The sequence below is a fragment of the Pseudogymnoascus verrucosus genome (genome assembly GCF_001662655.1).
Source record: "Pseudogymnoascus verrucosus strain UAMH 10579 unplaced genomic scaffold scaffold_30, whole genome shotgun sequence".
Taxonomy (NCBI): Eukaryota; Fungi; Ascomycota; class Leotiomycetes; order Thelebolales; family Thelebolaceae; genus Pseudogymnoascus; species Pseudogymnoascus verrucosus.
This window is the reverse complement of record NW_017263681.1, coordinates 259,001-274,135: the sequence shown is the minus strand read 5'-3', so window position 1 is coordinate 274,135 and position 15,135 is coordinate 259,001. Positions and strand designations below refer to the sequence as shown.

At 52.8% G+C, this 15,135-nt stretch overlaps 6 protein-coding genes across 6 annotated transcripts; 3 read left to right on the top strand and 3 right to left on the bottom strand.

Moving 5' to 3' along the window:
- Positions 1–506: 506 nt before the first annotated feature.
- Positions 507–1,261, top strand: VE01_05220 (uncharacterized protein; the record flags this gene model as incomplete). The annotated part of the gene is made up of 1 exon (XM_018274685.2): positions 507–1,261. Exon 1 carries the CDS (start codon positions 794–796, stop codon positions 1,259–1,261), a length of 468 nt encoding a protein of 155 aa, XP_018129198.1. The 5' UTR covers positions 507–793.
- A 137-nt stretch (positions 1,262–1,398) lies between these two features.
- On the bottom strand, positions 1,399–6,172 carry STE11 (ATP binding). The gene is made up of 2 exons (XM_018274684.2): positions 4,169–6,172; positions 1,399–4,117 (listed from the first exon to the last, which is right to left on the bottom strand). Exons 1-2 carry the CDS (start codon positions 4,583–4,585, stop codon positions 1,727–1,729), a joined length of 2,808 nt encoding a protein of 935 aa, XP_018129195.1. The 5' UTR covers positions 4,586–6,172; the 3' UTR covers positions 1,399–1,726.
- Positions 6,173–6,183: 11 nt separating this feature from the next.
- On the top strand, positions 6,184–6,516 carry VE01_05218 (uncharacterized protein; the record flags this gene model as incomplete). Its single annotated transcript, XM_018274683.1, has 1 exon — positions 6,184–6,516. One exon carries the CDS (start codon positions 6,184–6,186, stop codon positions 6,514–6,516), a length of 333 nt encoding a protein of 110 aa, XP_018129196.1.
- Positions 6,517–6,805: 289 nt separating this feature from the next.
- VE01_05217 (uncharacterized protein) lies at positions 6,806–10,110 on the top strand. The gene is made up of 3 exons (XM_018274682.2): positions 6,806–7,188; positions 7,238–9,839; positions 9,906–10,110. Exons 1-3 carry the CDS (start codon positions 6,972–6,974, stop codon positions 9,988–9,990), a joined length of 2,904 nt encoding a protein of 967 aa, XP_018129188.1. The 5' UTR covers positions 6,806–6,971; the 3' UTR covers positions 9,991–10,110.
- Positions 10,090–12,630, bottom strand: VE01_05216 (uncharacterized protein; the record flags this gene model as incomplete). Its single annotated transcript, XM_018274681.2, has 1 exon — positions 10,090–12,630. One exon carries the CDS (start codon positions 12,628–12,630, stop codon positions 10,273–10,275), a length of 2,358 nt encoding a protein of 785 aa, XP_018129189.1. The 3' UTR covers positions 10,090–10,272.
- A 355-nt stretch (positions 12,631–12,985) lies between these two features.
- VPS45 (vacuolar protein sorting-associated protein 45) lies at positions 12,986–14,821 on the bottom strand (the record flags this gene model as incomplete). Its single annotated transcript, XM_018274680.1, has 2 exons — positions 12,986–13,627; positions 13,685–14,821. 2 exons carry the CDS (start codon positions 14,819–14,821, stop codon positions 12,986–12,988), a joined length of 1,779 nt encoding a protein of 592 aa, XP_018129199.1.
- Positions 14,822–15,135: the final 314 nt, after the last annotated feature.

The window sequence follows — 15,135 nt, the reverse complement described above, 5'->3', positions numbered from 1 at the left end:
CGTGCATTGTACAGCGCTTAATCGCGGGCTATTGGGGGGATTGGAGGTTATTGGTGCTGGAAAACGTAAATATACGTAAAGTTGAGGTTATTCTCTCCAGTACCCCGATTCTGGAAGGTAAGAGAACGGTGAATCACGCTGGGACACGCTCAGACTCCCAGCCAACCAGGACCAACCAGGACCAACCAGGCCGACTCAGGCCTACCCCGCCGTGGAGAAGCAAATAAATCGGTGACATCTTCTTTGTGGGAATTACCGGAATCGGAAGGAAAGACGTAGGTGAGTTGATGGGTTAGTAGTAAGTCAGTGGTAAGTCAGTAGTAAGTCAGTAAGTAAATAAGGAAATAAGGAAATACAAGGAATAAAGAACAAAATAAGTATAAATTCTATAGCTAGAGCGGGAATGGATTGGATATCACCACTAGAACGTCATTTCTTCCTAATAAAGACAAGAAAGACCTTTGTTGTTGTAAATAGTAGTAGTTAAATATCTTATTTTAGTCCCTCCCTTCTCTTCTAGGCAACAACTACATACATCAGTAGCTGCTGCCAAAACCTAAATATCCCCAACTACCACGTTCTTCCTTCCCAAACTAACCACTAACCCTGCAGTCATCAGCTCATGCAGTCAGCCGCGAGGGTGAGACAAACTGGCAAGACGACGATGATGATCTAGAAGAACCTACCAGCTTCAAACCGAGGTGTTATAAACAAAACAGACGACACAACCACTATCGCCAGCACTATCACGACGGCATCACCATCACCAGCCAACACCAACACCACCACCACCATGGGCAGCACCCTCACCTCCCCCCCAAAGCACACCCTCTACTTCGCCTACGGGTCCAACCTCTCCCCCACCCAAATGCACTCCCGCTGCCCCTCCTCCCCCCTCCACACCTCCCCCCTCGCGACCCTCCCCAACCACGAATGGTTCATCGGCGAGCGGGGATACGCCAACATCCGCCCCTGTCCCGGGCGACAAGTGGTGGGGTTACTGTATGTGATGGACCCCGCGGATGAGGAGGGGTTGGATGAGGCGGAGGGGGTGCCGTGGGCGTATGAGAGGAGGGGGATGGGGGTGTTTGTGCAGGGAGAGGAGGGGAAGGTGAGGGTGTTGGTTTATGTTGATCCTAGAAAGGGGGAGGGGAGGGCGAGTGGGGAGTATATTGAGAGGTTGAGGAGGGGGAGGGAGGAGAGCGGGAGGTTGGGGTTGGTGGTGGGGGAGACGTGGGGGGAGGGGTGGGATGAGATGTGACAGTGAGAGGAGTGGGAGTGAGGAGTGCGTTACGGTGGATAGATGGATGGCGTTTACAAGGAGGAACACACGATGGGCTTTATGATACCAATAGACTGATACAATCAAACGTTTGTATGATTCAATGGGCACTTCCCCTTAAATACTACTAATACTCGAGTACTATACATCAAGAATCTTAAATCTCATCCCATCAAGCCCCTTCCCCTCCCCTTCCACCTCTCTCCCCGTCGCTAAACCAATCCCTCCAAGAAACTGCGCAAAAAATGGCTCATGATATATTACTCCGTCACACCCAAAATATCCTCTTATAAATTCATCCGATCTCATCTTCTCGTACCATGGATAACAGCGCTGGCAGCCAGTGCCAGCAAGCCATCCCGCATAAAACCAAGCATATCAATTCCCCAAGTCTCCCCCCTCACCCGACGCACGTCCAAGAGATGGCCAAAGCACATCCCTCTCTTACGTACAAGGGTTCAAAAACGGGCTCAAAAGCAACTCATCCGCATCCGGACGATCACGGTCATCAATCTCAAACGTCTGATCCAAGAAGCGCTTCGCCTCATCACTCGCCGCCTCCGGGATCGTCGGCCGCGCCTTGCTCCCTCCAATCTTGAAGATGGCCTGCAGCTGCGAGCAGTCAGGATACGGATGACTCCCCGTCATCATCTCAATGACCAGGCACCCGAGCGACCACACATCCGACTTGCGCGTGTACTTGGTCTGCTTGACAACTTCCGGAGCCATCCAGAACACCGATCCCTGGAGCGAGGGGCGATTCTTGCTGTTCCCCGCACCGCCAAGCACGTTCGAGGCCTCCATCTTCTTCGAGATACCGAAATCCGAGATCTTGATCCCGCCCTTATTGTCGACCAGGATATTAGCGCCCTTGATATCGCGATGCACGATGTCGCGGCCGTGAAGGTACGCGAGCCCCGTGACGATCTGGCGGACGAAGCTGCGCACGAGCGGCTCGCGGAGGGCGCCGTACGAGTTCAGCATCGTCTGCACGGATCCGCCGGGGACGTACTCGAGGAAAATGTTGAGCGAGTCGGCGGAGGAACTGCAGCCGAGGTATTGCACGATGTTCGGGTGCTGGAGCTCGCGGAGGAGGCCGATCTCGCGCTTCAGGGCCTCGATCATGCTCTTCTTCTTCTGGTCGTTGGCACTGGCAACGCCTGGAGATAGCGACTGGACTTGCTTGACGGCCAGAAGCTCTCCTGTCACGGTGTGGAGCGCGAGATAGACGCTGCCGAAGGAACCTTGGCCGATGAGAGCGCCCTTCATCCACTTGCTGTCATCCCACGAGTCACCAGCCAGGAAACTCTGCAAGTCATCATCAGCCTCCTCGCCGTCTTCATTGAGTGCCTGGCTGATTTCGCGCAGCGAGCCGGCTTCGGTGCTACCATCTTCGAAGTAGCTGCTCGTAGTGCGTCCATCCGGATCAGTGATGTTAACGTGCGTGTCCGAGCCGCTGTCAAATGAGACGTATGATTTTCTGTTGGGCTCGGTGGGCGATTCCTCTTGGAGGGGCTCCAAAACTGACGAAGAGACTGAGTCGCGGTATATAGAGTGTCCGCGGTCAAGAACACGCAGTTTAGGGCCAGAGGGGTCGGTCTGGAGCCAAGTATCTTCTATGCGGGGCATAGGGGGAGCATCCTTCATACTTGAGGCAAAGCTCAGGTTGCTGGCTACAGATAGTCGGCTGTTGACTCTGCTGAGACGCTTCGATCTTCGTAGTGATAACCGGGCTGTCTTATCGATCTCCTCCTTGGCATGGTTCGGGAAGTACGTAGTCAAGTCGGATGTGATCAGCTCACTGGGAGGCCTCTGTCCAAAGAATTGTCGGAGCACATCGTTTTTTCCCCGGGCCTGCCTCCTTTTTACAGGAGCAGCATCAGCAGGAGGTGGTCGTTCAAGATCCTTGGCTGCGTTGTGGACATTTCGCTCACGCTCCCCAGCGGAAACATTCGATGTGAACGAGGCGGGGGAAAGAGGATATTGTAAGCCAGTATCCCACTGCTCTCCAAGGATCTTCTGCGCCTTCAGCTGGCTCCGCTTGCCAGTGCCTTCTAGTGCCCGAGAATGTAACTGGGCCGACTCTTCCATGGCGATATCTGCCGCGCGTTGGAGCTCCATTTCAGAAGGCTCTCCGGCGTGGATCTTGCGCAGAATCAGACGGTTTCGTTCCGGTCTTTTCGAGTCCTTGATAATACGCCATAACTCTGGCTCGAAGAGTCTACGACATGCTGCTGGATCTGGTTCGAGGCCGGCCAGTGTCCAGAAACAGTAATTCCTTTCATGATCCTCCCGATAGGTGAACTTCCGTAGGGTCAACCTCATCACCTCGTCGATTGTCTTGCAATCCGTCACTTTCACGACCTTGGTCAAGCCATCCTTGGCAATGACACGGATCATATCCTGATCTTCTGGTAACGACGACATTAACGATCCATCTATGCTGCCAGCTCCACGAGTGTGGTGGCCGATGAGGCGAGCTGTCTGTGGCTGGTCCCTGTCGAGAGGAGTCCCTGGGTGCCGAGCCGACTGTGAAGAGATGGCAGGTGTGGGCGGGAAGTATCCTTGGCCTTGGTCTCTTCGTATATCTTGTGGGCTAATCGCATTATACCGTTGTTGGCGGACTACTCGTGCCTCTTCAGGCAGTGGTGAGTTCGGACGGGAGCTTGATTTCGTGGAAATCTCCGGCGTTAGGCCACCAAGATTGTAAGAGTCGTACTGTCTCGAGAATCGTTTATTATTTGTTGCTGCACGGTTGGCTGAGGTGGGAGGTCTGGGCGAGGCAGATGATGCAGGCGTATATAGGAGGCTACTCTGGAGACCAGCAAATGAGTCCTGCCACCGTTAGTGATCAAAGAATAGCAGATAGGACAGACATCTACATACTCTATTCCTCTTCTTCTGGTTGGCATATGCCTTCGTCCTGAGCTTCTTGATGCTCACGAATAAGCGCACACGGTCACCAATCTTGTCGATACCCATCTCTTGCAGGACGGCCTTGTCCATCTCTAGCAAGTTCTCTCCATTAATATTGTTCTTCTTGAACAACTTCTCATAGGCGCCACAGTTGATCGTATGCAGCCAGTCGCAGACGCGCTCCTCATCCCAGTGCTTTGCCGAGTCGGGGTCGTCAATGGAGTCTGAGAACTCGGATTCCGTTGGGCTGAAAGATGTCTGGTTGCTTGGGGGGACGACCAAGACTCTCCGGCCAGTTAGACCGGCGGACATTGGTATCGAGGACTGCTGGATGCCCGCCGACGATAGATTCGCCGGGTATGGCGACTTGGAGGCTAACATGGCCATGGCTGTTGTCGGTTTGCGGAGCGAGGCTCAGCTATGCGGCGACACTGTGGTCTAACAGCTGGCAACGGAGCTGACGTCCGGGTTATAACTCCTCAACGGACTGGAGGAGAAGTGACACGCAGTTCATCAATGCTATACTTCTGCGTACGATGGCAGTGTCTGGGAATGTTTTGATTGCGTGTTTGCCTCGTGTATTTTGAGGGCCGTATGGGGAAAAGAAGGACTAGTAGGCAAGAGTCGGAGTCGAGGGTTGATTGAGGGCGACGCGAAATCCCGATATGGGGGAGGGTTTTGGGGCGGTGGGTTTCAGGAAGGTGGACCCTGGACGAGGTACCTACGAATCGGCGCTAGAGTGGGTGTAGAAGGAAGTAGACAGGCAGGTACAGGTACAGCCAGAACAAAGACAGGAGCGAATCCCGGGTCTGTCTCCCGAGGCTTTGATGAAGATTTGTGAAAGAAAGAGGTGAAGTTGATGTGCATATATATGCTTCAGAACGTTCCTTCAGTCATCAGTCGACCAGTATTGGCGTTTCGCTGAAGTGCTTTTTGTGAGGCTCTCTCGCCATGTCAGCCATACAAACACTTTGATGTACAGGACTGAGACGAAGCGAGAGAAAGAGGGTCAGTCAGTCAGTCATAGAGTCCCCTACGATCAGACAGTAGTAGAGTACAGCCACGCGTTGACGCCGTAACTGTGATACTGTAGCCGCCAAGAGCATGCCGGACAGTTCATCATCGCCGTCTTTGTCCCTCTCCCCTTCTCATCATGTTGTCATGGACAGCACTTGTTGCTCTGTCACTCAGTTCCTCCTTTGTCTTCCGCCGTCTCAGCGCTATGAAGTGCTCGTCATGACCCCTCTCATCTCACCCTCGCACGCGCTGTGGCGGGGAGCCGTCGTATCGCTGAAACGTGGTAAGGGACGTTCGCGGAAGCCACTGGTGGTAGTAAGGGGAGGTCACCCCGGCCACTCTGACACCGCAAGCGTTTGATGCAGGGGCGGTCTGTGTCTATTTCTCCCATGCACGACACCCGTTATCTATGATCTGGCTGTGGCTCTGTGCGAGAAACCATGTACTGATCATGGGTATTGTGGTCTTCAGCACCCAGTGTACTCCAGCACTATTCTATCCGAATCAAAACAAACATGCGATGCCCCTGGCGCCGATCTAGAGAGATGAGGGGAGTGGCGGAGTGGGCGCGATTGCCCATACGGCAGATCGACAGGCTACTGCTCTATCGTCGATTAGAATCCAATAATAGTAATATGGAGTCTCTTTGTTATAGGAGGCTCTTGTTTTGGAGTTGAGGGGTGTTGATTATCACCACATGTTGAAACCGAGCAATGTGTGCCTGCCATCTCTTGACGCCTGTGACTTCAGTCAGACACTGTACAGAGTATGGAAAGATCTTTACCATGATTGCTATTAACACAGATAAACAGGCCTGGCGAGACCCGGCGAGACCGTCGAGTAATATAGTGCTGCCATGGATGTTATGCAGAATGCTTGTACAGTGGTCATCTGGAGCCTAAACTCTCCAAACCTCACGACTTGGGCAACAACGATCACCATCAAACCAAACAAGACTCTCCAACCCGATGTCTCACCTAGCAAACGCCCTCCGCCAGATAACGAAGAAATCTTCAAATCCAAACGCCCTCATCTACCAACTGCAGCTTGAGCGCTCGAAACAAAAGTATCTCGTGCAGGAACAGCTGGGCAACGGGATGGAGGGCGCAGTTGCACTTGGGGCTCCCGAAAGCGAAAACGGGGAGAAATCTCCAGGGGCGGAGACAGCTGCACCTGATAGAGAGCAACATAGTGGTCCCGAAGCAGCAGAAGGGAGTAATGAGGGTGTCAAGTGCAGAGAAGCAGATGGAGAGCCGGCGCGAGCTCATAGGGGTGACGCTCATGCACAAGGGGCAAAGTGAGAATGATCGGAGATTGGGAATGATGGCTGTCTGAAGGTCTCTATTGCTATGGAATGAATTGCAGTACGAAGTAAGTAATCGGGGCGAAGAAGACGATTGTACGAGTAGAATAGCTCTTTTCTTATGTTTATGATACCCTCTCTTCTCAATTCAGTACAATAGTAAATAGGTACTTGTACAATATATATTCACATGACCAGGCGGTCAAGTTGTGTCAGCCTCGAATGTCAGGCCAATCACCATCTCATCTCCCCATAGCTCCAGGTCCAACGTCACCCTACAGGATCCGCGCAAGGCTGAAGGCGGAGGTCCATACTTCAACTCTCTCCCCGTGCACTACAACTTCCCCAATCCTCAACCTCCAATCCCCCGCCATTCCAACAAGCCAACGGCTACACTCTATTACCCCTTTGAAGCTGTGCTCAATAATGAGGTAGCCACCTACAATTTGACCCATGGCACTCGATACGTCGAACGGCTATGCGGCCGCAAGCACCTTTCACGATCTCAACGAGCCGTCCCTGCCCATATTCAACATCGAGCGGGTTCAGCTGCAGTTCTCAATCGGCTCCGACTTCGTCGCTGCTCAGGTCGCCAACAATGTCCTCGTTCTCGCTCTCTCGAGTGGCCGCATCCTGCGCATAGATTTAGACAATGCCGAGGATATAGATGGTAAGCCACACGTTGCGAAGGGGATGAAGACTCCACGCTAACCTTGCAGACATTGACCTGCCCAAGAAGACGTCCGAGATTGGCGTGATACGGCGCATGTTCTTGGACCCGACTGCCTCGCATCTCATTATCAGCACGAGCTTGGGCGAAAACTATTACCTCCATACGCAGTCCCGACAGCCGAGACCGCTTTCACGACTCCGTGGCGTTTCCATCGAGTGCGTGGCTTGGAACCCGTCCCTTCCAACGGCCTCGACGAGGGAGATACTCATAGGCACGACTGATGGGAACATATACGAAGTCTACATCGAGACCTCGACCGAGTTCTACCGCCGAGAGGACAAGTACTTGAAGTCGCTCCAGAAGCTCCCAGATGGAGCAATTACTGGTCTTTGGGTTGACACCGTCCAACCCGGCAAGGCAGATATACGGAGAGTCATGATTGCAACACGGGGTAGATTATTGCATCTAGTTGGCAAAGCTACAAGGTCCGGTACCGAAGGCGGCGGTTCTATCTATGCGAAACTGTTCGAGTCCGAACAGCCAACAGTCCACGAGATATCTCGAATATCCTCAACTTTTACCTCGTCACTCGTTGTATCACCGGACTCGCCTGATGCCTCGTCACCTGAGGCACTGGTGCCGGATCGTACCTATGCTTGGCTGTCGTCTCAGGGAGTGTTCTACGGGAAGCTCCTCTCCACCCCAGTTACTTCAGAGTTAGGAAGCAAAGTATTTGCGGAGTCAAAGATCCTTCCTATATCACAACTCCCTATAGGCGAGTCAGCATCTGGAAGAGCGAAACCTGTCCAAGAAGGCGTTGATGCTATCGCCTTGACCCAATGGCATATTTTGCATCTCGTCGGCGGGCGCATAGTCGCCATAAACAGACTGGATGATACTGTCGTGTTCGACCAAATCGTGTTGGACCCTGGACAGCAGGCAGTAGCATTACTTGCTGATCAACAAAAGAATACATTCTGGCTGTTTACGACAACTGAGATTTTTGAAATTGTCGTCACAGAAGAAGATCGAGACATATGGAAGGTCATGCTTCGGAATGAGCATTTCGATGCTGCACTGCGATATGCAAGGTCGCCATCGCAAAAGGATGCCGTAGCTACTGCCTCGGGTGATTACCTGATCGGCAGAGGGCAATACCTGGAAGCCGCCGGTGTCTATGGAAAGAGCAGCAAGCCGTTCGAGCAGGTTGCCTTGGCTCTCATCGAACATGATCAGCAAGATGCTCTCCGAAAGTATCTGTTGACTAAAATTGCCACCTTCAAAAAATCCTCGGTCATGCAGAGGATCATGCTGGCAAGTTGGCTTGTAGAGATATTCATGTCGAAGCTCAATTCGTTGGACGATACCATTGTAACGAAAGCCGAACTGTCCGAGTCGCTCAGCCCAGAGCAGACCCAAAGCCAACTGGAGACGATTAAAACTGAGTTTCACGAATTTGTGACAAAGTATAAAAACGATCTCGATCGCAAGACCACGTATGATATTATCAGCAGCCATGGAAGGGAGGAGGAGCTCCTTTTCTTTGCCAGTGCTGTCAACGATCATAACTATGTTCTTGGATACTGGGTCCAAAGAGAACGTTGGCCAGAAACACTCAATGTTCTCAAGAAACAGACCGATGCCTCGATATTCTATCGATACAGCAGCGTTCTTATCACACACGTTGCCGCCGACTTAATCGACATCCTAATGCGCCATCCGACATTGAAAACACGCGACCTGATTCCTGCTCTCTTAACCTACAATCGAACCTACAACGGGCCGCTATCGAAGAACCACGCAGTCCGATACCTTCTTTTCACCATTAATACCCTCAACTCCACCGACGCCGCCGTCCATAACACCCTAATTTCCATATGCGCGTCGCACCCTTCTCCCGATGAATCCACCCTCTTATCCTACCTTGAGTCTCAAGGAGACACCCCCTCCTTCGACTCCGACTTCGCCCTCCGCCTCTGCATCCAGCACTCCCGCATCCAATCCTGCGTTCACATCTACAGCACAATGGGCCAATACCTCCAAGCCGTCACCCTAGCCCTCTCTCACAACTCCATCGACCTTGCCTCCTCTATCGCCAACCGACCCACCCTCCCCTCTCTACGCAAGAAGCTCTGGCTCCTCGTAGCCAAAACCGTCATCGGCGAGAGCGACGGCATCGCTACAGCCCTCGCCTTCCTCTCGCGCTGTCCCCTCCTCAAGATCGAGGACCTGATCCCCTTCTTCCCGGATTTCGTCGTCATCGATGATTTCAAGGACGAAATCTGCGACGCCCTCGAGGGTTACTCGCGAAGTATCGACGCGTTGCGCGAGGAGATGGACAGCAGCGCCCGCACCGCCGCGCACATCAAGGACGAGGTCGCTGCTCTGGGCGGGCGCTACGCTATCGTCGAGCCGGGCGAGAAGTGCTATGTGTGCTCGCTGCCGCTTCTAGCAAGGCAGTTCTTCGTGTTTCCGTGCCAGCATGCGTTTCACTCAGATTGCCTGGGCAGGAAGGTCGTGGAAGGAGGTGGGAAGGCTAAATCCAACAGGATTAGAGAGTTGCAGGCGCTGGTGGGGAAGGGAATGGTTGGGGGTAAGGGGAGGGAGGAGGCGGTTAGAGAGTTGGATGCTTTGGTAGCAGAGAGCTGGTTAGTTCCTTTTCTCTTCGTTTTTGACGCTTTTTTGAGACGACTTGACTAATATATTGGCGGTAGTATTTTGTGCAGCGAGTATGCGATTAAGCGAGTCGACGAACCGTTCGTGACTGAGGCGGATGATGGAGGAGACTGGGCGCTTTGAGCGTAGATGGGCAGCAGTATGCTTGAATGGTCATGGGCCGATGGTGATATTTTGGCGTTCATTGACCTAGAACATACAACATCGTCATATACCAAAATGCAAGGAAGATATACTATTCATACGAATATACCGAAACATTGCTTCGTAATGGACCTTTACTTTGACTGCACAGCTCTGTGCTACAAAATCACGTTAAATGGGCGCTTCAAGTCAAGTAATTTGGTATATTCAATTCAAAGTAAACGCCTCTGACTTTTCCTATTCATCCAGCCATATATATCTCTAATCCCACGACTCAAGGTTCCTGAGCACACATCCCTCCTTCTCACCCCTCTCCACAAGCGTTCCGATCTTATAAACCGTCTCCCCCTCCTCCTCAAGCTCTTTAATCAACTGCTCCACATTCTCCTTCGCCACCACCGCCACCATACCCACACCGGTATTGAACGTCCTCCCCATCTCCACCCCAGTCACATTCCCGGCCTTCTTCAACCACCTAAACACCTCCGGCAGCTGCCATGTCGCAACATCGATATCAGCAGCAAGGTGCGTCGGCAGCATGCGCGGCACGTTCTCCGCCAATCCACCGCCTGTAATATGCGACAGCCCCTTCACAAGACGCTTGCGCACCACGCGGAGTAGCGAGCGCACGTAGATTTTCGTCGGGGTGAGCAAGCTCGCGCCAACAGAGGCAGAGGTGTCCCAAGGCGCGGTATCGGTGTAGGCCAGCCCCTCACGAGCAATGATGCGGCGCACGAGCGAGAAGCCGTTGGAGTGGACGCCGTTGGAGGCGAGGCCGATGAGGACATCACCGGGGATCATAGCGGACTTCATCGGGAGGGTGAGGTCCTTGGTCATAGCGCCAATAGCGGCACCAGCAGCGTCATAATCGTCGCGCTGGTACATACCCGGCATCTCGGCGGTCTCGCCACCGACGAGGGCGCAGTTGGCTTGCTTGCAGCCCGCGGCTACGCCCTCGACGAAGGCGGCGGCGCTCTCAAGGTTGAGCTGGCTGCAACCGTAGTAGTCGAGGAACATGAGGGGTTCGGCGCCCTGGACGACGAGGTCGTTGACGTTCATGGCCACGAGATCGATGCCGACGGTGTCGTGCTTGTTCATGGCCTGCGCGACCATGAGCTTGGTGCCGACGCCGTCGATGGCGCCGACCATGACAGGGGCGGTGGTGTAGCCGGCGCTCGCGAGGTCGACTTCGCCGCCGAAGCCGCCGATTTCGGCGTCAGCGCCGGGACGCTTGGTGGAGGCTACGGCGGACTTGATGCGCTCGACGAACTCGTTGCCGGCGTCGATGCTGACGCCAGCTGAGGCGTATGTTAGGGCCTCCTTCTCGGCGGCCTTCTGCTTGAAGGCGCGGTGGGCAATGTCCTTGCGGAACTGCATCTTTTCGAACTTGATGTGGTCGACGCCGACGTAGGCTCTCTTAACGGCCTCTTCAAGAGTCTCGGCGGTCGAGGTAGCTGCGATAACGCGGCCACCTGCGGTCTGGAGCTGGCCATCGTTGATGACAGTTCCGGCATGGAAATGGTTCGTGCCAGCCGGAGGAGTCTGGAGAGTCATGGGAGTACCGGTAGGGTAAGCTCCTGGGTAGCCGCCGGCGGCTACCACAACGGTTGCGCCGAATTTGGCCTCGACCTCAACCGTTACGCTGTCCAGCCATCCTTCGGTACATGCGACCATAATCTCAGCCAAATCGGAGTCCTTGCTCATAAGCGGGAGGAGGGTTTGGGTCTCAGGGTCACCGAATCTGACGTTATATTCGAGAGTCTTCGGTCCGTCCTTGGTGATCATCAGGCCGGTGAATAGAGTGCCGACGAACGGGAATCTATCCTTGCGCATTCCATCAATGGTAGGCTGGAGAATTGTTCGCTCCACCTCCTCCATCAAAGCCTTGGTAGCGAGGCTAGTTGGAGCATAGCATCCCATGCCGCCTGTGTTTGGTCCTTGATCGCCGTCAAATATCCTCTTGTGGTCTTGCGCTGCCGGCAGGGATTTGATCGTGTAGCCGTCGCTGAAGCTGAGAATGCTCAACTCATCTCCCTCCAGAAACTCCTCAATGACAACCTCGTCACCAGCGGCCCCAAATTCCTTGTCCAGCATGATATCCTTCAACGCTGCTTGTGCCTCCTCCTTGGTTGTCGGAATGATAACGCCCTTTCCAGCAGCAAGGCCGCTGGCCTTAATGACGACATTGTGATCAATCGTGTCCAAGTACTTGCGGGCAGCCTCGTAGTCAGAGAAGTTTTCGTATGCAGCGGTAGGAATGTTGTGCTTCTTCATGAAATCCTTTGAGAAAGTCTTACTCCCCTCCATGCGCGCCGCGGCCTTGGAAGGGCCATAGCAGCGGATTCCAACGGCACGGAAGTAATCTTCGATGCCGTCGACCAATGGAGCCTCGGGTCCTGGGACAACCAGGTTGATCTTGTTCTCCTTTGCGAATGCAACAAGGCCTGGGTAATCATTGGCCTTGACGGAGTTGTTGTTGGTGACCTTTTCGCACGTCGCTGTGCCTCCGTTACCGGGTACCGCAATAATGGACTCCACGTGGGCAGACTGGCTCAGCTTCCAAGCCAGAGCATGCTCACGGCCGCCATTGCCAACGAGAAGGATACGGAGAGGCTCCATTGCGAGAGATTTTTTGCCTCTTTAAACTCGCCGAGAGCGTTGCTTGTTGATTCTCCAAGTGACAAACGGAGTCATGAAATTTTGGCGGGGTCAAGATATTTTCTGGTGGGGTAGCGGAATGTGGATAAAGAAATGTTAGAATTAGCGGCCGGGGGTCGCTTGCTATTGGACTCCACAAAGCCCAGAACAGACGCAAGGCTACGGAACGAGGCTTTGAGATGCCAAAAACCATTTGACAAACAACATAATTGTAGCAGATTATCATACCCTATGGAGTACAGATCCTACAAATCCTACCGCTTCATAATCATCAACCCAGAGCCCAAACCGGAACGCCTGCCTGTTTTCTCATATTCTATCGCCTTGTCGTCTCTTGTCGAAGCCTCGCTGCCGCTGTCGTAGGTGCTGGAGCTGGCCACGACGTAACCGCATCATCAACCTCCTCTAAGAATGTGACGCTGTTATGTATACATGTTGCACCTAAAACAACCCTGATACCCGGCACTGAAGCGTTGATGGTAGCAACCAACTTTGCTTCTTCGTACGTGGTCCCGCCAATCATGAACACTATGATGTCTTGAGGCTTGTCCCTCGTCGAGCCTCCACCATCTACAAATGGATACTGCTGTTCTCGCAACCTCCCCTTGATGAGCTCTTGCAAGGTTATCTCTAGTCGTGGGGAGTGCTGAGTGTACACATTATCCACTCCCTTCAAGCCCTTGAGGCGATCACGAGCGCCAGAAAAGATATTGGCGGACTCGAACATGTCAGTTATACCACTGGCGTTTTGCACCTGTTGGAGAGAGGATTGATAGTGGAGTAGCTTCGAAACAATGTCGATTTGCCGTTGTGGCATATTACCTGTGGCGCCCAATAGATCAAGTAACAGAGGCAGAGCGTTGGACGGGTGCCTTTGATGGCGCAATGCGTACAGAGCAACCAGCCTCACCTTTCCTTCGGCAGTTACGGAAGGCGATTGTAATAGCCGCTGTACATTCTGCAGCAAAATAAGTCAGTGGTGCTCTGCCTGAGAGCAGTAAATTCCGGGACTTACCTTCAGGTCTGCTGCATGGTTATCATTACATGCCAAACTCTGCTCGACCTCACTGACTTCCAAGAGATTCTCCGCTCCTACTTTTCGACTCAACTCGCCAACAATAGTCACATGTTTGCTAACATTCCCAGATAACTTCCGGAACTCGGGATATTCTTCAATGAAGCGCTTCATGTCGGCAATCGACTCGATGTTTGAGCTGCTCTTTGTTTTTGACTGGTATTGTTCGACGTAGTCCTTAATATTCCCCCCAAGGTCGCCAAAATTCAGAAACATGTTCTTTTTGAAAAACGGGTCTTGATCCTGGGAGAGAACAACTTCTTTCAATTCCGGCCTAATGTCAGGAACATTATGAAGGTCCACGCGGCCGTTATTAATGCCCAAGAGCTCATGCACCATCGCTTGGTATGTCCATTGTGAGAGTAACGGCGTGATTGGATCGTCCCTGCGATCTAGTACAAGTAATATCGGCGGTGTATCGACCTTTCGGAAGTCGAAGAGTTGCTCTTCCTGGCTAACAAGGTATCGCACTTCCGTCGCAAGCTTTTTCGCCAGAAAACTGTTCTTTTGATATCGTATTAGCGGCTTCTTTTTCAAAGAAAGTAGAAGTCCAACAATTCCGTCGGTGCTCCTTTGCAATGCATCCGCGTTCCACATATCCGGGCTCCCGCTCCATATTCGTTTTGGTATAGTCAGATCCAGCGTAAACAAGTCTGGGTTGATCACAATGTAGTCTGCAAAGTGCTCCTGGACTGCCTTAACAACCTCGTGGTCATCCGCTTCCGCAAGCCGTTCGAGCGAAGATTTCTTCACCACATTGCTAAAGTAGAGGTTGTATTCGCCGTATTTGGGATCACGTAACTCATCGATGAGATATTGTATGGATTCGGCGGAGGGTCGGACAAAACACAAGCATCGTAGATGTCGCATTTTCTCTCGATTTTGATTTTCTAACCTGTCAATAAGGTACACTTCGTGGTTTAGTAGTGCTGACTGGGTAATCGCAGTGGACGCAATGTTGACGGTTTCGCTGTCCAACAGCAAGATCTTCATCTTCGCCGATGGTGTCCCGGATGCGCTATCCCCAGCGGACACCATCTTCGAGATATAACCCGTCACTGCCTGAACAACATCCATATTGGCGATGTATAGCTCGGATTCTGGAGCGCGTGCTCAAGTGTGTGGTCGTCGTAAGCCCCTCTGCATGTCTTCAAGAACGTCCCCCTCCCAGTCTGCCTGGTTTTCTCCTGTCGCTATAGGATCAGGATGTCTGCTCGAGATACTGGCTGGTAAACTGATACTGTTTGCTGAATTGTTTGACTTTCGTGGACTTTCGTTGGGAGGAATGAGGCAGTTTGTCTCTTCTGCCCTCCACTTGTTGAAGCTCGAACAGGGGTGTTCCTCTGTAAAACGGCAAGGTGACAGCTCCACCACGTGCGGAAAGATCCGCG

Coding starts and splice junctions, on each gene's coding strand:
- STE11 (XM_018274684.2), bottom strand. CDS start 4,585: ATGGCCATGTTAGCCTCCAAGTCGCCATACCCGGCGAATCTATCGTCG. Junction 4,118..4,168: donor ACCAGAAGAAGAGGAATAGA/GTATGTAGATGT, acceptor TAACGGTGGCAG/GACTCATTTGCTGGTCTCCA.
- VE01_05217 (XM_018274682.2), top strand. CDS start 6,972: ATGGCACTCGATACGTCGAACGGCTATGCGGCCGCAAGCACCTTTCAC. Junction 7,189..7,237: donor CAATGCCGAGGATATAGATG/GTAAGCCACACG, acceptor CTAACCTTGCAG/ACATTGACCTGCCCAAGAAG. Junction 9,840..9,905: donor GCTTTGGTAGCAGAGAGCTG/GTTAGTTCCTTT, acceptor TATTGGCGGTAG/TATTTTGTGCAGCGAGTATG.